The sequence below is a fragment of the Photinus pyralis genome, unplaced genomic scaffold (genome assembly GCF_008802855.1).
Source record: "Photinus pyralis isolate 1611_PpyrPB1 unplaced genomic scaffold, Ppyr1.3 Ppyr1.4_LG2, whole genome shotgun sequence".
Taxonomy (NCBI): Eukaryota; Metazoa; Arthropoda; class Insecta; order Coleoptera; family Lampyridae; genus Photinus; species Photinus pyralis.
This window is the reverse complement of record NW_022170403.1, coordinates 30,338,356-30,363,629: the sequence shown is the minus strand read 5'-3', so window position 1 is coordinate 30,363,629 and position 25,274 is coordinate 30,338,356. Positions and strand designations below refer to the sequence as shown.

The following is a 25,274-nucleotide window of genomic DNA, read 5'->3' as shown; positions in this document are numbered from 1 at the left end:
AAAAGCGCGCATAAAATATGTATGGGTTAAATGTATTAATGTAGGGGGTACAAAGCAAAGAATTACGAGCTTTTGGAGCAAGTTACTATTACATCAATAGCCACTAAACTTTCGAAAGCACTAAACTCTTTTATGTTGTGCGTAAAAAAATTTGAGTACCTCAGTGTGATGCTTTAAGGTTTCCTTTGTCTGAACTAAAATTTCATTGAATTTGACAACTTCCATGATCGTGCCGTTTTTATGTATTAGTAAAATCATATCGATCCATCTGAGAGCTATGCAACGTTAAAATACCAGCATTATAACTCATAATTACAAATATCTTAGATACTTTACAAATTGGAAGTATAGTGACATATTTTAAAGATAGTTTATTAATTAATTTATTAAAACAAAATAACTTATTACTCACGTATTTAAAAATAGTATTTACCAATAGGCTGATTTGATTTAAAATACCTTAGATTGTTCAATTTTAATACGCTTCATATTTCTTAAATATTGGGAATTACCGCCGATTTAAATATGCATACCCTCAATCAAAATGAGTCATTTCCTTTCTATAGCACCGAGTGAATCTAAAAAAGACCTCAACTTAACTTTCTGTGTTAAATTATAGTGATAATGTTATCAAAATGTAATACCGCTTCTTTACATTGTTTCTTACAATTATAGGTAATAAATAAAACAATCCCGAATTACGTACATACGTACCTTTCTTTTTACTTTTCAAGATATTTGCAAAAATGACCTATGGGGTCTTATTTAACCCCGTCTGGTAACACGTGTTACAATCGAGGTTACAATACTATACTTTTTGTGATATTTTAGGATTTGAATAAAATATAAATGGTTGCGCGTCAATAGACATTACTTTTGAATGTACAGGGTGTCCCATTTTACGGTCAATACACAGCGGATTTTTTTAATGGATACCCTGTATATTATTAGCGGATTCGATGTCATTTTTTAACCTCTGCATGGAAACCTATTCACTATTTGGTTTTCTGTCAATGTTGCCAAATTGTAAATTTTTTCCGAATAGTTCTCTATAAGCCAGCCCCACTTTGACCAATCGTAGAGGCCTTGATTTTAAAGTTAACAAATACATTAAATCAATAATGTTAATCTGAATAAAAGGCAACACTTTTTGGTAATAAGAAAGCTTTAGTGATGCATTCGACAAAACTCTGACTTGCCGAATCAAGTAGACCCCCCCCCCCCCTACATGAACAAGCTTACGATTATCAAAAGGGAAAAAAATACCCACAGCTAGATTTCCATGGCGAACAAAAGAGGCAGGGTTGTTGAAAACGACCATTACTTGGTTATCTGGAAATGTTTATTACCTCCAAATATTTTTAATGACAAACAAAGAACGTCAAAACTTATGTGAATAAAACAAATAAAACATATAATATATAAATAAATAATATCGATAACCGAGAAATTGTCGTTTTAAACAACCCTACCATTTTTGTTGTTGAAACACCCTGTATCAAAACTGTGTATCTCGATGGATTCTACATAAAAAAGTGCTCTAAGAAAGATTTTGCCAAAGAAATTAAGAAAGAAGAACAGGTACCGTACGTAACCTGAACCGATTGCAATTATCCACCCCTCACTTGGAACCCGAACCGTTATTATTAGTGCCAAACAACCGGTATTTTTCGGTTCTCTCTCTTTTCTTTGCGGGGCACTGCTCTGTAAGGATTTGGCGGCGCTGTCGAACCGCTCCAGTAGCAAATCAGTGAACGCCAAGCGCAATATGGCGTCGTTTAATAATGAATACGAAGTTTTAGTAGAATTAGTTTGTAAAAATGACCCCTGAAATGACCATTTACTTGAACTTTAGACTTTAGACCATTTACTTCTTTACCTTTCGCTCCATTCTGTTTGGTGCGATGTATTATAGAAAAAAAAAGGCGCGCGATAGGGTTCGAACCCACGTCATCAACCGTTGTAATCCTAGGAACGGCGAGCTTGCAACTGAGATACGATTACCGTCATAATATTCGCTTATATTGAAATAAATACGACAAACTAAAACGTTTATTATTTTTCTTCTACAGTTAATAATACTTTATATTTTTTTAATAATAATTACATTTATTTATGTTGGAACCCTTAAAAACCGAAAAAAAGCTGAAATCCTAAACAAAAATTACTGAAGCCACAGAACCAGTACCGGAAAAAATAATTCTACCTAAGTAATGTGGAACTGGAACCTATATTTGGTATGGGTTCCAACCCGTGGGGCAACCACGCCACGCTACGGGGAAAAGCTGCCTGCGCCGTCTTAGGAGGCACGAACGTTGGTTACGTTTGGCATCTTGTTTTTAATGGCGACCACGAAAGCATCGCTCCCTAAATATTTGTTGTTATTTTGTGATATTTAGTGCAGGTAGTAACTAATCTTTGCATTTCTTTGATTTATTTGTGTTTTTTATGTAGCATATTTTTTGTGTTTCAATCTTTGATTTTGAAATTGATTTGATTTAACCTCAATGCAGATTCATGTGTTTGATACCGTTAACCTTTTGTTTGACATCGCGATCATTTTTGGTGTAAGTAATAATTGATAAATTTTTGTTTCGATTATATGGTGTTGACCCCGATTTAGTTTTATATTTTTGATTACTCTTTTAATATGTGCGGGAAGTTATCGAATTGATGGGTGTACCTACTTGTTGTTTTGTTTTTTCTACATGAATGAGGCGATCACGGGGGTGGCAAAAACTGTCCAAATGAGTTAAGACAGCCAGTACCGGGACTAATCTCGCCAATCAACTGTAGACATCACTTAACACTTTCAAGTCACAACCCCATTACAAAATCGGCAACTTGGCCTCTAGCAGAAAGAACTCGAATCGTGCAAATTCCGATAGCTAACGCAAACAAAGAGAACCAACTCATACTACGAGCAAAAATCACCGATGCAATTCTCACAGTAAAATTCAACTGACCATATTACACCCTCATCGGTACTTCACAACTAATAATTATTTATTATATAATACGGTAACGGGGTATTTTAACCGCTGAGTGAATTAACTTTTACGGCATGGTCACTTTATTGTCCTGTATAATATAAAAAAAAAATTTTATAGCAGAAGCCATATAAATAATTGTAAAGCTTCTGATAATTCTGAATTTAAATTAGACCTCAAAAATAGCAAGCTTAGGTTCTGCCATTGCGGTCGTTTCGATAGAAACAGCATTGTCGTATGTTCTGAACGTCATTTTATATCATGCATTGCGTCCTATTTGAAATAAGAATGACAGATGTCATTAGAATGCACAAAATCTTCTGTTTCACTTTATCTATCCTTACGGTTAAAATTAAAAGGTCAATTTAACATATACCCACTATAAAATAAAATATAATGTTTAAAGGAAAAAGAAGTAATGAAAGATTAACTTACTGTTGCCGATTGAGGAAACAAATAGAAGTTCAAAAGATGGTCTGAGAGGAGAGGAAAAATAGAATGATGTGGCAGAAAATGGCCATCTGGATCTACAACTGATTTCAGATCAGGATTTATCTACGGAAGTGCAACGAGATATCGCTCACCTTACTCACGAGGCCTGCTGCTCTGCATCTGAGAGATTGTTCTCTTGGATTTCAAAACTTACTTACTTCTTCCATGCCAAAAAACATCTGTAGGTATATTGTCCTGAGAAACGCTGAACCCACAAGTATCATCAGAAATGGTTAATCCAGGTTGCCCCAATAATCACTTTCAATCACAGTGTCAATTTCAGTTAATGAGAACATGGCATGAGGGACTGCTATTCCTTTTTGCTTTAACTTCTGACAGCCATCATCAAAGCGAACTCGAGCTAACGCCGACTTTCTCTTGTTCCAAATTGCACCTTCACAACTTTAATAGGACTTCAATGGTGCAAATAACAATCGATCCACTATTTAGAGTTGCTTTTTTATTTGCAGTCTTTTTTCTCTTCTTAGGACATAACAGCAATAAATCGCAACCTGACATTCATTAACTTTATGGCCCTTCTTTCAGCATTTGAAGCACACTCGTTTTACTTTGATTAGCTTCATCATTTCTTCCTACTTCAATTTAAAGCAATTCTTAGGTTCATGGTTACTTTTGGAACCGAAAAAAACATGGGTAATTACTACCGTTGAATAGGCTGGTTGCAATTGCTGAACATTCGACTTCACTTCTTTTGCTGATACTTCCATAACCTTTTAGGGTTGATGTCTTCCTTCCTAGGTTTTGACAAATCTCGTTCTTGCCAGAGATCTGGCTGTTCAGCTTCAGTTTTTAAAAATCCCATAAGTACCCCCAATTTGTTTGAATTTGTATTGCCAGCACCTTTAACCATTTTCTTCTCTGAATACCTTTGCCAAACTCGCCAAGCTCAATAGTGAAGATAGAATTTGAAGGCTATTGGGGTGAAAATTCTGCTTTTATTAAAATTTACTTTTTTATAACCCATATAATGGATACTTTTATCTGATTTATATTGAAATGACATTTGAAACGCATTTATTCGGGTAGAAGAAGTGGAAATCTTGGATACATTCCGTAGATTTCAATTAAATTGTGGAGTAGAATATAATTAATATTCCCCATCGGCTATTTTTAACAGCTTTAAAAGACAAATAGATTGAATTTCGTTTTGTGATAATGATTGTTCTACATGGGATAAAGGAATTCCTTGGCACTTTGTAGCAGCAGCTGTAGCTTCCTCTCACTACCGTTTACAATTATTGGCGATCGCGGTGACAAGTTAACTCATTTACGCACACATTAGGTGGATTTATTTTTTAATTTGTTGGATTTGTAGTGTAGACATAACGATTTTGTAACACTATTCTCTATTTTCAGGTGCTTTCCAGTACATCTCGTATCTGAAGCTCTCTCATTGAACAGGTAAGTGCTCTATTAAAATTATCTTCTAAAAACACTGACGTTATTCGTGAAACTTACGCAGTGTAAATAATTTCGAATCGGGAATGGTAAACATTATGCTCTTTTCGTTAAATCGCGACTGATGTATACACATGTCGCTTCATGTACAAGCAAAGTGCACAATTTAATTAAAAACAAATTTGAGCCTAACGTAAATAAAATGTTTTAATTTTAAAAGCTTTAATTCCTTTGAGCTTATAATTACAACCAAAACGTTATTTACATAAACCCTCTAAGAAGCAAATGTACGAAGTGAATGAAGTATTACATAGCTAGTTTGAGTAAATATCCAAATGTCAGTCATTAAAAAGTGAAAGATAAAAGGGAAATGTTGTGAATTAATTAATGTTACAATGTTTTACTGCTTACAATAACTGGCATTTTCCTGTTATTTTCTCAGTGAGCTTTTCGCTAATTAGGTACATAACGTATAATCCTTTGGAAATAATATTAATTCCCTTGGGAGATATTGGAAAAAAAACGTCTCAAACTGTATTCAAAATTTTGTTTGTGAGTACTATAGGATCTCTTTACAACAGGGTTGGGATGTTTAAATCATTGTGTATAGTACTAATGTGAGTCCATAAACATTTTTAAGGGGTTTTAATCCAATGCTAAAGATGCGTATTTTATACACTAAAAAATAGCAATTGCAGAAACCAGAAAACCATTGCCATCATTTTTCCCACTAAACACTGCGTTTTCGCTCTTTTTGGAGAATCGTAGTAATGGGCATGGGAACAATTCGTACTTCGAAAATAATTTCACATCATTTACATCATCAAAACATCCACAGGTAACTAACTAGTCATGCATTTAAATGTGCTTTTTTTGTCTTGTATCTCATTCCGTTAGAATCCAATATCCAACAAGGTGTTAACAGGGACCGTCCATTTCTGGCTGTTTCAATTAGGGAAAATGAATACGAAATTTAGACATTTTCCGTTTTTTGGTAATATCTCAGTTATATTTGCAAAGCCCACTTGCAACACTGTAGACTAGAACATAAAAATTCAACCCTTAACAGTTGGGAATTACGTACCTATATCTTAATGGGAATTCTATTTTACTATACGCACTTACCCTCTGCAAGAGGTGTCTCCTTTGTAGTGTATCTACATTTCATATTTCTTTGGTTAATTATACTTAAAGAGCCCGCTTGCAACCCCGCAGACAAGAAAATAAAAATCCAACCCCTAACAGTTCGGCAATTATACGTATTTGTTAATGTGAATTCTCTTTTACTATACGCACCTACACTCTGAAAGGGGTGCCCTTTTTGTAGCGGATCCAAATTTTAATTTCTTTTGCTAATTATACTTAAAGAGCCCGCTTGCAACCTCGTAGACAAGAACATAAAAATTCAACCCCTAACAGTTCGTCAATTATACGTATTTTTTAATGTGAATTCTATTTTATTATACGCACTTACACTCTGAAAGGGGTGCCCTTTTTGTAGCGTATCCAAATTTTAATTTCTTTTGCTAATTATACTTAAAGAGCCCGCTTGCAACCTCGTAGACAAGAACATAAAAATTCAACCCCTAACAGTTCGTCAATTATACGTATTTTTTAATGTGAATTCTATTTTATTATACGCACTTACACTCTGAAAGGGGTGCCCTTTTTGTAGCGTATCCAAATTTTTATTTCTTTTGCTAATTATACTTAAAGAGCCCGCTTGCAACCCCGTAGACAAGAAAATAAAAATTCAACCCCTAACAGTTCGGCAATTATACGTATTTTTTAATGTGAATTTTCTTTTACTATACGCATTTACACTCTGAAAAGGGTGCCCTTTTTGTAGCGTATCCAAATTTTTGTTTTTTTGGCTAATTATACTTAAAGAGCCCGCTTGCAACCCCGTAGACAAGAAAATAATAATTTAACCCCTAACAGTTCGTCAATTATACGTATTTTTTAATGTGAATTCTATTTTATTATACGCACTTACAATCTGAAAGGGGTGCCCTTTTTGTAGCGTATCCAAATTTTAATTTCTTTTGATAATTATACTTAAAAAGCATGCTTGCAACCTCGTATATAAGAAAATAAAAATTCAACCCCTAACAGTTCTGCAATTATACTTATATTTTAATGTGAATGCTATTTTACTATACGCACTTACACTTTGAAAGGGGTGCCCTTTTTGTAGCGTATCCAAATTTTTATTTCTTTGGATAACTCTACTTAAAGAGCCCGCTTGCAACCCCGTAAACAAGAAAATAAAAATTCAACCCCTAACAGTTCGGCAATTATACGTATTTTTTAATGTGAATTTTCTTTTACTATACGCATTTACACTCTGAAAGGGGTGCCCTTTTTGTAGCGGATCCAAAGTTTTATTTCTTTTGATAATTATACTTATACGCTTGCAACCCCGTAGACAAGAAAATAAAAATTCAACCCCTAACAGCTCGGCAATTATACGTATTTTTTAATGTGAATTCTCAATACTATACGCACTTACACTCTGAAAGGGGTGCCCTTTTTGTAGCGTATCCAAATTTTAATTTCTTTTGCTAATTATACTTAAAGAGCCCGTTTGCAACCTCGTAGACAAGAACATAAAAATTCAACCCCTAACAATTCGGCAATTATACGTATTTTTTTAATGTGAATTCTCTTTTACTATACGCATTTACACTCTGAAAGGGGTGCCCTTTTTGTAGCGTATCCAAATTTTAATTTCTTTTGCTAATTATACTTAAAAAGCATGCTTGCAACCTCGTAGATAAGAAAATAAAAATTCAACCCCTAACAGTTCTGCAATTATACTTATATTTTAATGTGAATGCTATTTTACTATACGCACTTACACTTTGAAAGGGGTGCCCTTTTTGTAGCGTATCCAAATTTTTATTTCTTTGGATAATGCATTTCCCCACCTGTTCAAAAAAAAGAAAAACTATACTTAAAGAGCCCGCTTGCAACCTCGTAGACAAGAAAATAAAAATTCAACCCCTAACAGTTCGGCAATTATACGTATTTTTAGTGTGAATTCTATTTTACTATACGCACCTACACTCTGAAAGGGGTGCCCTTTTTGTAGCGGATCCAAAGTTTTATTTCTTTTGATAATTATACTTATACGCTTGCAACCCCGTAGACAAGAAAATAAAAATTCAACCCCTAACAGCTCGGCAATTATACGTATTTTTTAATGTGAATTCTCAATACTATACGTACTTACACTCTGAAAGGGGTGCCCCTTTTGTAGCGTATCCAAATTTTTGTTCCTTTGGCTAATTAGACAAGAACATAAAAATTCAACCCCTAACAGTTCGGCTATTATACGTATTTTTTAATGTGAATTTTCTTTTACTATACGCATTTACACTCTGAAAAGGGTGCCCTTTTTGTAGCGTATCCAAATTTTTGTTTTTTTGGCTAATTATACTTAAAGAGCCCGCTTGCAACCCCGTAGACAAGAAAATAAAAATTCAACCCCTAACAGTTCGTCAATTATACGTATTTTTAATGTGAATTCTATTTTATTATACGCACTTACACTCTGAAAGGGGTGCCCTTTTTGTAGCGTATCCAAATTTTAATTTCTTTTGCTAATTATACTTAAAGAGCCCGCTTGCAACCTCGTAGACAAGAACATAAAAATTCAACCCCTAACAGTTCGGCAATTATACGTATTTTTAATGTGAATTCTATTTTACTATACGCACTTACACTCTAAAAGAGTGCCCTTTTTGTAGCGTATCCAAATTTTAATTTCTTTTGCTAATTATATTAAAAAAGCTCGCTTGCAACCCCGTAGACAAGAAATTAAAAATTCAACCCCCAACGGCCAACAGTTCGGCAATTATACGTATTTTTAAATGTGAATTCTATTTTATTATACGCACTTACACTCTGCAAGGGGTGCCCTTTTCGTAGCGTATCCAAATTTTTATTTCTTTGGACAATTATACTTAAAGAGCCCGCTTGCAACCCCGTAGACAAGAACATAAAAGTTCAACCCCTAACGAATTTGCAATTATACTTATATTTTAATGTGAATTCTATTTGATTATACGCTCTATACTCTGCAAGGGGTGCCCTTGTAGTGTATCCAAATTTTTGTTTCTTTGGCTAATTATACTTAAAGAGCCCACTTGCAACCACGTAGACAAAAACAAAAAAATTCAACCCCTAACGGTTCGGCAATTATACTTATATTAATTTGAATTCTATTTTACTATAGGCACTTACTCTTTGCAAGGGGTGTTCCTTTTGCAGCCCATCCTAGTTTTTATTTCTTTGGTTATTTATACATAAAGAGCCCACTGGCAACCCTGTAGACAAGAACATAAAAATGTAACCCCCCCTTCGCAAAATATGTCTTTTTTGTAGCGGATCCAAATTTTTATTCTTTTGGTAAAATTATACTCAAACCTGACTTGGAATCCCGTACACAAAAATATAAAGATTCAATTACTAACAAAAGGGGCAATTTTACCCCCATTTAACTTAAATTACGTTGCGGAGATCCTAATGGGGGACCACTTTGTACATTAAATAATATCATCAGATGAATGTATATTTTCTTGTTCATTCTATCGTAGCTATATTATTCAGTTTCTCTTTCTTGGAAACAGGTCAGGTTATAGTAATGGATAAATGGCTTTCAATACACATAAAGGCATAAAACTGTATAAGCCATTTAGAAAGTTTAGAGACTTCGGGGATTTGAGAAAGGCCAGCAGGAACTTCAAACACTAACATCAGAAACTGTAAAAATATTAGAAAAAGACTAAAGAAGAATTTTGTACAGGAAAGTCATGAGAGATTTGTGACAGATATTTAAATATGGATATCTGCAGAAATTGTGTCATAATCTGCACTGAATCGCTGTGAAATTACTTCAATATACTTGAACAGTCTTTGAAGAAGTTTTTTTTTGCGATTTTTCCTCTGAAGTATGGGGAAGTTCTAAGTTTAATAAGAGTCGAGGTCTCAGGAACATTCAGGGGAGCATTCAACCCAACAAATGTTACTCATGACAAGTTTTTATTTTGTCGATTGTAATATAAAATTAAATCAGAGGATGTTTACGTATTTCAGTGTGGGACTAGAAAAAACAACTCGTGTCAATTTCATTTAGTAGAGAATAGCCCGTCTTTATAAACAAACGCGTTCATCGGCAAGCTCTCTTTACCGCGTATTAGCAGTGTAATTAAGTAAAAGGGAGGTCAATTTGTTCCATGTGTAAAACGAAATTACAACAAAGAAAACTGTTCGTAAATTTAAACTATTATAAAATTTGTGACTGGTCTAGTAAATAGAAAATTCAATGTAACAAAAGGAGATGCTGCCTGAAACCACCCTTAGTATTTTCTGATTTTTTTTCAATATATAATAATTTCTCACTTGGTGGTAATTATTTTACTGCACAGTAAGTACAAAGTCAAAGGACCTATTTTTAGCAAATTTGCAAATAAAGGAGGGAGATCTCTTGTGTAAACCAGGGGAGTGAAAAGATGACATTAAATAAGGAACCGTAAGAGCTAGGTGGAGGAATTTTTTAACAATTTTGTGATACAGTTTTCTCGTTGCATTTTCCCGTTTAATAAAAAAAATTGCCAACCACTTATTTGCAACCAAGCTACCGGTGCAACTCAAAGTTCACGGCCTGGGAATTTTGGAGATTGTAAAACTTAAGGAAATGTCTTCACGAGCTTTAGGGAACCAGAGAATTTTAAAGGCAGTCGAGGTTTTGGAAATCTTAGGGATTTTAGAATGTTTTGAACTTTCTGGGACTTTAGAAAACGAGCAGATATCCATTGCTTTAGACAAATTTTCCATAAGAAAGCTCACATTTTAATTGAGTAGCTGGAAAGAATAAGAGTGCTTTGTACTTTGTTTCTATTTCTGCTGGATCTTGGACTAAATTGCGAGAAAGCATGTCTCTAACAAACACGCTTCCACTCAGAGATCTTATGGAGAAAGTCGTTAATATTATTACGGAATCGTATAGTAAAAAACACTTACACAGCTTGCAAAGATATTGCCCATTGTAGGTAAACTTTCGCATTTACGTTCAAAGTTTCGGAGTCGAACGTCAACAGTTAAAAGAGGAATTAATCAAGCGTCTATGAGAACTTAAATCCAACTAGGAAGTTGTTATATAATTGATTTTGAGACGACTGGTTCTAATAATGCAAACGATTTTCCTTCCGTTTATTAGTCCATGGAAAATCAATTACGGATGATCAGCGTTCACCTGCGAATTAACTGAAAAACTATCCTTCTTAGTAAAGTGGATTATTCTAGTTAAAACGATACTAAGATAAAAAGCTGCGAATGTTGCACTTTTCACGTGGAAAATAAATATAAATATATAAACTATTATTTTAGTAGATCATTGTAAACGATCACAGTCAGTAAAATTCACAATAGTATAGGATGGCCATAAATTCGAATTTCTTGACGTGTATGTCTTCCTGAGTTCAGAATTTAACTCCAGCCTTCCCAACACCTCCTTCGAGCGTTTTCATTGCTACTTTCGAACCTTCTTGGGGTCTCCTTCTTTTACGTCTCTTTCGATCATTTTCGACTGCTCCTTCAAGGCTTCTCGCGTGAAGTGTACAAAACAAAGGAACACAAAAATTCAGAAACTAGCGCTATTTGCAATGTTACTCGCATTTTCAGGGGCGGACTGGGTACTTACGGGCCAGGTGGAATTGCATAGGTTACGGGCCATTAAAGTATTAGTGTAGTAATGAAGGTGGCGGGTGGGGGAGCTCTGAGGTGCACCACAATAACATTTTAAAGTACTCCTTTCTCGAAAATCAATTACCATACAGTTTTTTTTAAATTGCAGCTGATAATTAAAAGTAACAAAATATACAATATCCACACGAGGTGCGTCGCCTATCATTGAATTTCAGCACTTTCATGCTACGACAAAAAATGATAAATTCATTGTAAAACACTTCTGACTTCAATTAAAACAGAATTTTTTAACAACCTAACATCAACCCCAATTAGAAAAACGTGTTAATAATTTATTAATAGTGCAAGAAACTAAATACAGCACATACTTATAAATTTCCAACGGGCCATTATGATCTACAGGCCAGGTGGCAATCGCCACCCGCCCCCCCGGGCCAGTCCCCCCCTGCGCATTTTTTACCAAAAACTAATTCATAAGGATGTGTATTTCGTTTCGGAATGAACACTGTGATTATATGAAAAATTCCAATAATTGATCACGAACTCCATGTTTCGTGATGTTCTTGGCAATGTATTTGAAGAAAAGCGCCTTGTTGTTTGTGGGTATTTTCGAGTGAACCTATTCAAGCTGCATATAATGAGCTGTTGAATTTAATGAAATTGGTAACGTAAGATCAAATACGTACTCCCAAACAAATGGCCTTCCTCAAGGTTCATTACTCAGCGTTACCTTATTCCTGATCGCAATAAACGATATCGGTGACCACGTCCACTATCCAGTGCAAGCAATGCTATACGCCGACGACTTAATAATCTTGACAAGAAACGACGACATAGAAGCTATCCGTCAAAATCTCCAAAAAACCTTACAAGACCTGGACAGCTGGAGCACAAGCACAGGATTCAATTTTGCCGCCCACAAAACCAAATGCATCCACTTTACACGAAAACATAGACAAGACAACCCGCCCCTTAAACTGAACAACATACAGCTGGAATACAAGAGCCAAATAAAATACCTTGGAGTCATATTTGACAGTAAGCTAACTTGGGCACCACACATAAAAAAACTAAGAACCGACTGCAAAAGACCACTAGACATAATTAAAACAGTCTCACATACAAGGTGGGGTAGCAACAAAGAATCGCTCTTACGAATATTTGACACCTTAGTACAGTCCAAAATAGACTACGCCGGTTTTATAACAGTAAGCCGTAATAAAAGATTAAACAAACTGGTAGAATCAAGGCCTACGATTAGTTACCGGCGCTTTCAGATCAAGCCCAGTAATTAGTATCTACAGCGAAACCGGGAAAACCCCTCTAAAATACAGATACAACCAGAAGTTATTAAAATACGCAATTAACATTATAGCGAACAAGAAACACGCGAACCATAATAACCTTGTCTACCCCCCTTTCCCAATACTACACAACAAAAACAACAAAAATATTCCCCCTTACAACATCCGAGCCTACAACCTCCTCACAAAACTAAACCTTTGGCAACGTGAATTTCTACAACCTACAAAAATAAACGCCCCATGGACCCTCCCCAACATCAAAGTCGATTTAAGCCTGACCAACCACAAAAAAACAAACACCTCACCGTTAGAGTACCACAGCCTCATAAACGAACTAATTGCAAAATACAGCGATTACAATAAAATATACACAAGACGGTTCTAAAAGTAGTGAGTCTGTAGGCAGTGCGATTGTCAGCAAAAACTTAAATACAATGTACAAGCTAAATGACGGAACGTCTATCTTTACCGCGGAACTATACGCTATCCTACAAGCGACCAAGCTCATACTAAGAAGAGATCACGAAGAAAAGTGGATTCTCATAACAGATTCTCTATCCGCACTCACCGCAATACAGCACATCTATTGCACGCACCCTTGTGTACAAGAAATACACACGACCCTAACACACCTAAGCCGAAAAAACAAAAAGATCGTCTTCGCATGGACCCCATCTCATAGAGGTATCACAGGAAACGAAGAAGCCGACCAACTAGCCAAACATGCCCTCACATCTGCAGAAGCAACAATCGAAAACCTATCCACAAAAGAAGACCACCAAAAATACACAAAAAAAACCGTAAGAAGAGAATGGGAAAGAGAATGGTCCTCATGTGAAAACCTACTGAGGTCCATAAAAGACGACACCCAGAAATGGAAAACCAAAAGGTCATTCACCAGGAAAGAAGAAGTAATTATAACACGACTCAGGATTGGGCACACGCATCTCACCCATGGGTACCTTATGGAAAAAAACCCTCAACCCCCTCCCCGATGCGAAAACTGCAACAGAGGGCTAACAGTGAAACACCTTCTGATCGAGTGCCCAGAATACACCAACCAAAGAACCATGAGCGGCCTAGCACAATAAAATCTTCAATGTATCCTGAACAAACACTCCGAACTACCAAATGTTATCAAATATCTTAAGGCAATTAACAAACTTGATCTCATCTAATGTAACTACATACATATGTAACAGTGCCAATGACCTCAGCAGTTGAGGCACTCAAATTTCATAATAAAAAAAAAAAAAACAAAAAAAAAAAAAAATTTTCTATTTTGAGTAATTTACAAATATCATTAAATGTGGTGGATATGAATTCACTTGCTTTCATTTCAGAGATACTGTACCGTAATATAAGAACGAAAGTTTTAGCTAATGTGGTAATATTGGGTAACATTTAAAGAAGTGGGCATTTCTTAACAAAATGTTCAAGATCTTTCTGTAATCCTATGCAAAAGTAATTACTTTTTTCATATTAAATAATAATAATAATAATAATAATAATAATAATGGTTTTTATTGGTTAAATAATGGTTCCTACACCATAACCAATGGGCACAAGGTCAGGTAAACCCGTTGATATGGTCACCTGTTCTTCCCCTTGAAACCCCCTTGTGTAAATACAAATAAATAAAGTTATTCTGCAATAGTTAAAGTTATTTGTAAAGTAAACAATTATTGACAGGCAGCTTATCGTTTGGAGATGCAACGGAAACATCGTAGTGGTTTCAATTACGTTCGCATTAACATTCGCTCTCTAATGATTCGATGTTTGATGTTTCTTTTGAAGACTGCAGCAGGCAGATACAGTAATTTTGTATTTTTAGGGTTGGTGCAAAATTTACAGATGTTGAATAAGAAAGATCGTTTGAATAATGATAATTTAAACATAGGAACAGATAGAAGTCCCCTGTGCCTCAAATTTAAGTGGTGCACGTCTGTACGAAAGGTAATTTTGCGGTAGAGATACGGGGGAATTTTACTGTTTAAAATTTTATGAAAAAATAAAGAAGAGTGAACTAGCCTTCTTTCCATCATATTGAGCCAGCCTAGCATTGGTAAGGTATGTGAAATCTGTTCGAACTTCCTAATTCCAAATATGAAGCGCAAGCATGAATTCTGGACACGCTGGATTCTATCACAGTCTTTGAGTAATAAGCACGGTCCATATACCACGTCACAATAATTGAACCGTGATAGAACCAGTGCATCACAAAGAACAGCCTTCTGCTTGATGCTAACAATGTGACGACTAGAATACAAGCATCTTAACTGATAATAAGCCGAAGCAATAAGGTTGTCAATGTGCTTAGTAAACCTTAATTTACAATCAATAGAAATGCCGAAATTTTTTACACAATCGGCTATTGGGACAGGTTGGTTACCAATTTGCAAGATTATTTTGCCTTGAATGTGCTTTTTAAGTTTATCGCTACAAAACACGATGAAGCAAGATTTAGATGCATTTATTTTCAAAGAGTGACTATCCGATGCCTTGGCTACCCTTGCAAGATCTTCGTTGATCTTTGCCACAGAGGAATTCAATTCACTAAAAGGAAACGAATGATATAGCTGTACATCATCAGCATAGAGATGATACTTACAATCGTTTAAACCAGACAACAAGTTAAAGGTGTAAAGAGTGTATAACAAGGGTCCAAGGATAGATCCCTGAGGAACACCCCTTGTAACAGGCACAAGATCAGAATGCACGTGATTTAAAATCACTTTCTGGCATCTACCAACGAGATAGTTTTGTATAAGGGCCACAGCCCCATCGCCCAGTCCCACAAACCTCAGTATAGCCTTAAGCACTTCATGACTAAGCAAGTCAAACGCTTTTGAGTAGTCAAGGAGTACCAATACTGATATGTTTTCACAATCAGTTTCCGTAATGATATCATCGAGTACGTTGTACACTGCAGTAGCACAACTATATCCCTTACGAAAACCTGATTGAAGTACGGGTAGTATGCTACGTGAATTTAAAAATTGTCGTAATTGACTTTCCAATACTTTCTCTAGCACTTTAGATAAGGTGGGTAATATGGTGATGGGTCGAAGATCGTTATAACTTTCAGCATGTGCTTTTTTTGGAATAGGTATAACCCATCCTTCTTTCCACACAGTAGGAAATATTGAAAACTCAATGCAATAATTGACTATGTGCACTATGTGAGGCAATAAGTGCGGGGAACACAATTTCAAAATATCAATATTTATACCGTCACAACCACTAGCTTTGGATGTCATTTTATTTAAGATCTTTTCAATTAGTGTCGCATCTATTAAAGAAAATGAGAAGCTAGCTGGGTCTCTATCGTAGCAGCTATTATTATAATAATTTATAATGTCAGGATTATCACACACACTGTTAACGTGTACAACAAAGTACTTGTTAATTTCGTTGACATCTTGCAAATTAGATGGGATAGTTTTATCGCTAGAGACGCCGTAGATGCTCATTTTCCTTAACGTCTGCCATGCGGTTTTAGCATTGTTCGATCTAAACGTAAATTCTAGATATGCTTTCTTCTCAGCTTTAATAGCAGCAGTAGTCATATTTCGTAAAGCTTTATAATAATCCCAGTGGGCTGGAGACTTGCTGCGTTTAAAGCGTTGAAGTGCCTTATTCCTTAATTTAATCATGAGACGGACGTTATCCGTTAACCAGGGTGTGTAGGGTTTAGTAAATCTTGATATTGTACTAGAATTACTAGCGCCACTCTTAAAAAAGCAAATAGATATAATCGATGGGGCGACCAGTTCCACTTGGACGTAGCCCCTATGTCATCCTTTACTTACTTCAAATTAATTTTTATGCACGAATTACGAGCTACTTAAGAGCTTTAATTTACAAGTAATTATAATTTCTGAGCGCCACTCTCACCAAATGTAAATCTCGTGTCCATCTCAATTCTGCGTAAATGAGAAATAAGTAATTAATAAATATCTCCTTGAAGTTTAGTAGCAATGTTTGTAGTACAGCCTTCGCAACCCTTCCATTCTATCAAACCACCAATTTCCTAGAAACCAATACCAATTTAAGTATTGACAATGAGGGTAAACTTTGGCAAATCGTACAATGACAACTTATCTAAAAGTTATAAAATGGTTTAATTAGAGTTTGATTTAAACTTTATTGTGCGTACCTATACAAAATTCCTTTGCCATTCAAAAGTACCAAACTATACACTGTTTTGTATAATAACTTGAACTTTGAATATTGGCAAAGTTTCTCTAAGAGGCTTTTAGTAAAACTTTTGTTAAGATTATGTTTGGAAAATTAGTGCTCAATTTTAAAATCCGATTGAACGTCTTTAAAAAGGGCATTTTTCCACTTTCATCTACCCACTACTGTGCAGTTTTTTTTCGAAGAATTAATTCTAATAGCAAAAATTGTCTGCAAACTAACGACTGAACGATGAGAGTTCGCAAATCGCTCCGACACGATTTGATTTGAGAGTTTTCACAATCACCTTAAATTCAATTCGAAAAAGTTGTTTTATAGGTCAACAGAGCGAGCCGTTTTTCATCCCCATTTCAATGGCCGGATAGAGTAACTGAACGTGATTTAAAAACCATCGAATTGATAGAAAATGATTATTTAAATCCTTACTGTGTATGTCGACCTGTTATTTATAAAAGCGAAATTGTGTACCCATTTGCATTTTAAATACGCAAAGTATATTTCCACAATTCTTTTTGGAAGTGTACGTTAATGCTTTTTACAGTGATGTGTGCGAAACACTCAAGTGCGAACCATAAATGGTTTTAACTTAATAATCCCATTCGACCTATCCGTTTTTTGTTTTTCGGGAAAATTTGTATTATTGGTATCACCTACTTATGCCCTTTTCGCTTTGAATTAAATGAAAGTCGCTTGCAAAGCAAAATTTCATTGTTTTAACCCAATAATTACGAAGACACTTTACAGAGATGTAAAGAAACAGTGCAATGTCCTCCGCCAATACCGATTCAAACTGAGACTTAAGTGAATAAACTCGGTTTTTTCCACACTAAGTATGTTTACATAGCATCATGCAATCGATGGAAAAGATTACGTATGTAGGCAACCATACAGACAGTGCTGCATTGTGGGCAGGATACCCATTACCAGACGACATCTACTGACCAATTACTCAAAAATGTTTTGGTAGTTATTTGTAACAGGTTGTCTACGAGTATGTCGCGAACTTTTATTAACAAGGTGCACATTATTATTTGGACGTAAAGGAAAAATAAAAAAAATTTGATCGTTTTTGCGTAATAACAACTCCCACAGAATAAATCGAGGAGCGACTGTAATCTTGACTTACCCTATACTAACGACCAGTGCTCCCGTTACTTTCATGTCAAATTGATGGACGATTAGCGGCACTTTCGGATTTGGGTGTGTCTACGGAAATTTTTTTAAAGGAAATTTCATAAAAAGTAATAATTTTGTCCATATGAAAAGACACGTACGTACGAGTGCGTACACAAGCAGGTGATGTCAGAGAAACCTTTTTCGAGGCAAAAACCCTTTCCTAGAAAATGAAACATATCTTTGAAAGGTATTCTCGAGTTGTTATGGCATTGTGCCCGGGTGCACCATTCTGTTGAAACCAACATATTATTCGTAATAAAAAATGAAAGGGGTTTAATTTTTGATTTAAGGGGCTTGAAATTTTCTTACGTGTGTTTACGACCGCAGTAAGTTTAAAACCTTATATAATTTGAGTAAGAAGAGTCTGTGTTTTAAAAATAAATTGTAAAAATAAATGCAATTACATTTTTTTATAAGTGTATAAGTGTTTCGGCGGAATAATTCAGTATTTTGATTTTTGTGTGTAAGTTATATTGGGCGACCAGTTCCTCCGCACAAGCTCTACATGTTGGCCCGCGCAATTCAAAAATTTGTAATGAATAACATTTTTAAATAGTGCTAGTGTTGATCCAATTTTAATTTGTGTAGGGGCCGCCCCTGCGTTTCACTGTAAGGAAAACTAATTTTCCAGACCAGCACAAATTAAAACTGGATCACTCTATTACTAGCTTTACTGTTTTAATTGCGGGTGGTAACTTGATGGAGTTGTCCTCACAGCAGTTTACGTTTTTACCCTGACAGTACGCCCTACATAACGCCCGAAGTCTTTCCCTTAATTTAGCGTCGGTTCTACGTGAAAATGTTAAATGTATAGTCTCCTTTAATCAATTTTTCGGTAATTAATATTCTTCCAGCAGCGAGTAGAAAAACGTGGCGAAAACCTCCGCTTGGAAATTGCGTGCCCTGAATGTATCTTTACTTATCTAAATCTACCTCCAGACATGAGTATTACAAAGCACATCATTTCAGACATTCCGATATATTCACAGTGAACGCTGTGAATGTGTTTCACTTATCTCAATTTCTGTTGATCTGCGGCATTGACACTTTTACCATTTCTAACAGTATTGTGCGCCATCCCGACGTTATATTCATTATTATAACGTCACTCGGCTTCCATATGTCATAACATGTTATTGTTCTGCGGCACAAGTAACAAGCACCGATCGTACTTTGTATTTATGGGTCGTGCTAAATGCGCTTGAGTTTAATTACTGTTTAACCGCCGACATCAAAATTTTAGAGCGATGCCCATATCCGCTAAATTCCAACTGCATCCATAATAAATCTCCCTTATTAGAAAACCTCGCAATGATAAACTTTTAAATATGGCCCTCATTTTGTTCCTGGAAATATTAGACGGTTCTGTTCCATTATTCACTTGGATCCATGTCACTTGTCTGAGAATAAAATGATTTAGGTAAGAATTGAGAAGGTTTATTATGTAAGTGTATTAGGGGAAATGAAAAAATAAAAACAAAAACTCCACCTGCATACGAAAGGCAAGGTCTCTGGAGTAATTTCGGTAAAATATATACGTTTTTGCGCTACAAGAGCGAAATTTATTTACTCATTAGCGAACGGTCGTTAACGTTAATGTAAAACTCTTTAAAGGAGCTCAGTTGTATTAACAAAATATTATTCAAATTAATAATACCTCCGGTACGATATAGAATAACCTGGATGTTGTGGGTAAATATTAATGCATTGTATTAATTTTAATCCCTCGGATAATATTTTAATAATTAAATTGAAATGTAACATCCGGTCTTGCCTGCTGGACGAGTAACGAACTCGTGCAATTACGCTCCCCCAACGTGTGGTCATTAGGATTTTATCTCTTTTTCCTGTGTAGTTTTGAAGAATGCATTAAATCGGTTCATGTAGACGATACAGTCTCAAAATATTATTTCGTTCTGGTTAATTAAGAGTGGATAATAATAATAATAATAATATCTCTTTATTTTTAACTCAAACGGCCTTCATAAATATAAAAGAGATTGAAATTAAATGTCATGTTCTAAGCTAAACTAAAAATTAAATTTCACGGAAAAAAATATATATACAGGCTGATTCAAATTCGAGGGCCACCATGGGGATCTCGGGAACTGTATGAGATAGATAGGTAGTTTAAATTTGGTAAAATTTGGCGTATTTTGATGCTTAACAAAATACAGTTTTGAAACTTAAAAAATTCCCACTACTTTCGGAGATATCCGGAAAACGCCGAAATTTTGCAAAATAGCTTTTATTTTTTACTGAAGTTATTTAAAAAGATATTTCGAAATAAATAACACATTATTATGGCCACTTTTTTCTCTCTACAAGATGCTAGTTTCAAATATTAAATCCGACGTTTCGTCTCTGGTTGACCATCATCAACTTTGTTTTTTCTTATGGAAGTAAGAAGACAAGCATATCTCATATTGTAAAAATCAGATGTGACCATGCGCATGCTACGCAATGTCAATTTCCTTATATGTAGAGATATTTTTTTTATATTTTAACCAATGTTTCTTCTACTACAGGAAACATATCGCATATTTTAAACCTCAGGTGTGAGCTTCCGTAGACTGCGCAAGGTTCAGTTTCTTATTTATAAGAATATTTATGTCTTAACATATTTTCCTGCCCGTTAGATGACTTTTCGGCAAGTACTGATCAATACATGAAAAATGGAATTGAAATATAAAATAATTTCAAGATGGCGCTCCTTCGATAAATACCGAAAGTGGTGCCATCGTGGTTGTTTTAAATAGAAACATAGCATTTTCTAATTTTCTTCTAAATGTTTTAGTTTATTCTGAATTCAACGCAATTAAAATTTAAGTACCTGTCTACCTATCTGTCATAGTTTTTGACATATGTCGATTTCTCTCGAAAAATTTGAAGGATTCAGTCAGAAATTCATATCTCTTAAACCGTATAACATAAGTGATTGTCCTATTTAATACTCAAATCCTTAAAGTCTAAGGAATTTTTTGAGTGATCGCCGAAAGTCTTGAAAAAGTTTTCAGAGCTGCTGCGATTTTTCAATGTTACCAATCAAAAATTTCAAAAACTTCAGTTTTTCAAATAAATTGCAAGTTGCTACCTATTTCTGATGACAGAAATTAGAGTAGAGGTAAATTTTAGGGCCACTGTTATATTCTGTATGTCTATATCGAGTAGTTATTGAGGTATTCGTTTAAGAGATATGAATTTTTGAATGAACCCTTGCAGTTTCAAATTGTTAGAGAAAAGTTGACATATGCTATATATAATCCAGTTAAATTGTATTTTCACCAGGAAAGTTGTGGGGTACTTTTGATTTCTTTGATTCCATATTATGTTTTTGGAGTGCTGAACCCGAATCTGAGATTTGCTAACAAAATTTCATGCCGCAACATTGAAAAAAATACAAAAAAAGTAAAAAAGATATTTTTTTGGCAGTTTTGTGCTTACAACTCGAAAACTATCAACTTTTCGAAAGTATCGTTCGTATTAAAAATGAAAGTACATAAAATTTCCTACAAATTCCACTATTTAGTTTTTTCCTCGATAAACCGTTCGGGCTCAAGCGCCACTTGAAAGTTGGCGTATTTCGGCTGTCTCCACAAAACAGTTTTTTCGCACTAAAACCCTAAATTAAAATAAAGGGTTGTCAATAAGTGAATTCCTTGCATTTACCTACAATTACTTGAATTTTATATGTAATGGTGATTTTTTCTCATTTACATAACGTTCAAGGTGTTTATTGTAGTCCAGAATTGTATGAAAAGTTAATTTCTAACGAAAAACAGTATATCATATTATTATATTGTTTATAATATTATAATACTTATACTGTGCGATCTAAAACCATTCCCACTCTCTTCCGAACCAGATACAGAAATCACAAGACCCTACCGTAGCATGTTTGGATAATTTTGTTGAATTTGGGAAAGTGGCGCTGTCCTCATTATTAATTCAAAAAATTCAAATGGCAAAAGGGGTATATTGGTTTCCTGTTCAACGGCATTATCCCTCTTGCCCCGGTGTTCTGAAGAATCACGTACTCTTCGGAGTGTGCGTTACTCCCAGCTTAAACTTGTCTGTTAAAAACTGAACCCGATTTATTTCTTTTCTGTTTACATGTTAACGAGCGACAAAAAGAGAGTTCATGATTTTGGACTGTTCGTCCGTCCATCTGTGAAACCTTATGCGCTTGTGTACACTGTACATGATAACTCGCAAACGGTTTCGAATTTTCCCTCTCTATTTTCGGTAATAGGTAGACAATGGTCAAGGGACTAACTGATCAGATTTTGGAAACTAACTAAGGACGCTAGTGTCCTGAGACCACCCGAACCTAAAAAACCTGAAATCCGGAGAAGAAATCCGCACTGCAGAAAATATGTGAGTAAATCGCGTGAATTTGTCAAGAATCTTCCAATATGTATGTGGTGTATTCAATAAGTATATGTGCAGCGAGCTGTTTCTCAAGTTTCTCAATTTGGGAGACTCTGTGGCCTTGATCGACTCCGAAAAATTCCAAATAATTTACTACACACATTTGCATTAACACCGGACAAAATTATTGCGCACGTACAGAAAAATCTAACAAACTTTATCTATTAATTGATTGACGATGACTAAAATTGATTCCGAACCACATAAAAAAGCCTTTTATAAAGTATGCAAACTTGACCAAATGGCATAAATTAAAGCATGTTATCTTATCCTATCTTTTAAAAGCGATAGAATAAAAACGAAAAAATTACGCATCTAACAAATTTCTAAAAAGAAAAACAAATACGGAAATGAAAATTCAAGTAAAACAAACCAACCTTGTGTTTATCTGTAAATAACCCAACCGCAAATTAAAGGAAAACTGCTTTTCTATACACACCAAATTAGTTTTCTTTTAGTTTGCGAAATTGTGCTGATTTTACTTTAGAAGCGAATGAAAAAGGTGAAAACATTTCAAACCATTGAGGGTTACTTATTAGGTCTTCAGTTTGTGGGTCAAATATTATATGAATCACTTTGAAGGTATTTTTATGTACCACCCATTGGAAGGCGCACCCTTCCGCACGTGATTAGCTCTTAACCGTTTGTTTTACAGAGCAGAAGTGTTTAAAACTGTATGCCCTAAGTGAAATAATGGGTATGCAAATTTGCCAGAAAGAAAAAAACTTGATCCCCAAATGCATCACGGCATCTAAATAATCCATTTCAATTAAGCTCAAACGGATTAGAGAGAGATTTGAACGTTTAACAATTCGCGAATTATCGAATATTGAAGTCAATACGAACACATTTGACTTTTTTATTACCTACAAAGCCATTAGGTACATATGTAGAGTTCAGTATCGATTACCAGAGAACGTTATATGCACACCGTTCACTACTAAATAAATTATCGCTCGCTTCAATATGCGCCAATTCATTTAATAATTAATAATCCGATTTTAAAAACGGAATTAAATCCGAAATTTTTCCATTAAACATTTCAAATTGAAATTTAAATGGCAAAGCGTCAAAATAAACCTTATTGTGAAATATTGCCGAGTTCGCAAAACTTTAGAAAAGTTTTGATATAGTTTGGGAAATACATTATTCTGTAAACAGGGACCATAATTATAAGTTACTGCCCACACAACTGGTGTTTTGTTGCTGCTACGTAGATTGATTAATGTATTCACATAATAATTCACCCTCTGTATTTCTGTCAGCGTAAATCCTTAGAAAATTTGGGGATAGGTGTGTAGGTATTACGTTGTTATATTTGAGTTGTTAATATATGGGTTCGTGACGATAATAATTATTCCACGTTTACAAAGGAGATTTGTTCGGTTTTCGCAAGTTGTATTAGCCAATGCTCCCGTTTTGTTGCATTAAACCAAGTGCCACACTTTGAGAATTTATTTCCTGGTTCTCTTGTGCGTTCATTTTGCAAACTTTAATGAAAGGAAATCCGTTTCGAATATCAGGATTTATTGCGAAATAATACTGGAAACTTTCAAGAATTTAGTAGAATCTCAGACGAATTTCGCCGTACACGAAAATAAAATGTTTCTACATTCTCTGTACAAGGGAAAATTGGAACATATTACTAGAGTTCAAATTTAAGTCGATCTAGCACGCAAACAAGAGTGTTAATTCTTTGTGAATGGCTCAACTAATATTAACGGCACAGCACTTTCGGCAAGAAATTGAACTAAATTATGTAAATCTGGTTTTTGATATTGTACTAGTTTACGCTAGGGTGAGCATTTTGTGCGAATCCTTCTCCCCTCGTCCTTATTTTACTTGCTCCAAGACCACTGAAATGTATAAAAATTGATTTAGACGTGAATCGATCCATCAATTTAAGGGAAATTTAGCTCAAAAAGAATAATAAAAAATATGTATACGCATTCTTTGGGAAAATTACAAAACAAACGCTTTAATATGACAAATTTGTATCGCAAGTTAACTTTATTTTCAACCCCTAAGGTGGAATGTCCATGGTCTACAGAATTTCAATATCATAACTATGCGGTGATACGTCAATTAAAAGCTTACTGAATGATCATACCGAGATATACTTTAATTTTGATCGCTTTCCATCCATTAATATTTGTGTATTTACGAAGTAGAGCCGCTAGTTCGGTGCTTTAATGAAATACTTCATGTGGATCGTTGTTGGAGGGAAGGGTTAGATAAAATAGTTTTCCATTGACGATCGATTTTGGGGTCCGGTTAAATGCAAACCTTCCACTACCACGACCAGTTCTTAATAACTTAACGTCACGTTATATTTTTCCAAACAGATTTTGTTCTTGGTGTAACGTAAAGTTATTATTTTGATGATTGTGGGGCGCGAAACACGCTTTCGTCATTTTACGCAATTTGTTTTTGTACTGTCATTAATCCAGTGTCAAATTACACCCTTTTTAATAGAAATATACTATTTCATGGCTGAGATCAGTGCAATAAAAAACCACGAGGATGGAAATTTGTGAATCTACAATTTTAA

The 25,274-nt window shown here is 34.9% G+C and overlaps 2 protein-coding genes across 3 annotated transcripts in view; both read left to right on the top strand.

Moving 5' to 3' along the window:
* Positions 1–25,274, top strand: part of LOC116164862 (poly(rC)-binding protein 3) — a 241,458-nt gene that overhangs the window by 20,997 nt on the left and 195,187 nt on the right. For both annotated transcript variants that reach the window (XM_031479102.1, XM_031479101.1), the window contains exon 2: positions 4,860–4,904. The gene's annotated coding sequence lies outside the window, so the exon portion shown is untranslated. The remainder of the gene's footprint in view (positions 1–4,859; positions 4,905–25,274) is intronic.
* Positions 13,351–14,007, top strand: LOC116163936. The gene has a single exon (XM_031478065.1). It carries the CDS (start codon positions 13,351–13,353, stop codon positions 14,005–14,007), a length of 657 nt encoding a protein of 218 aa, XP_031333925.1.

Bases quoted from the DNA above. Each gene is read 5' to 3' on its own strand.
- LOC116163936 (XM_031478065.1), top strand. From the start codon at position 13,351: ATGTACAAGCTAAATGACGGAACGTCTATCTTTACCGCGGAACTATAC.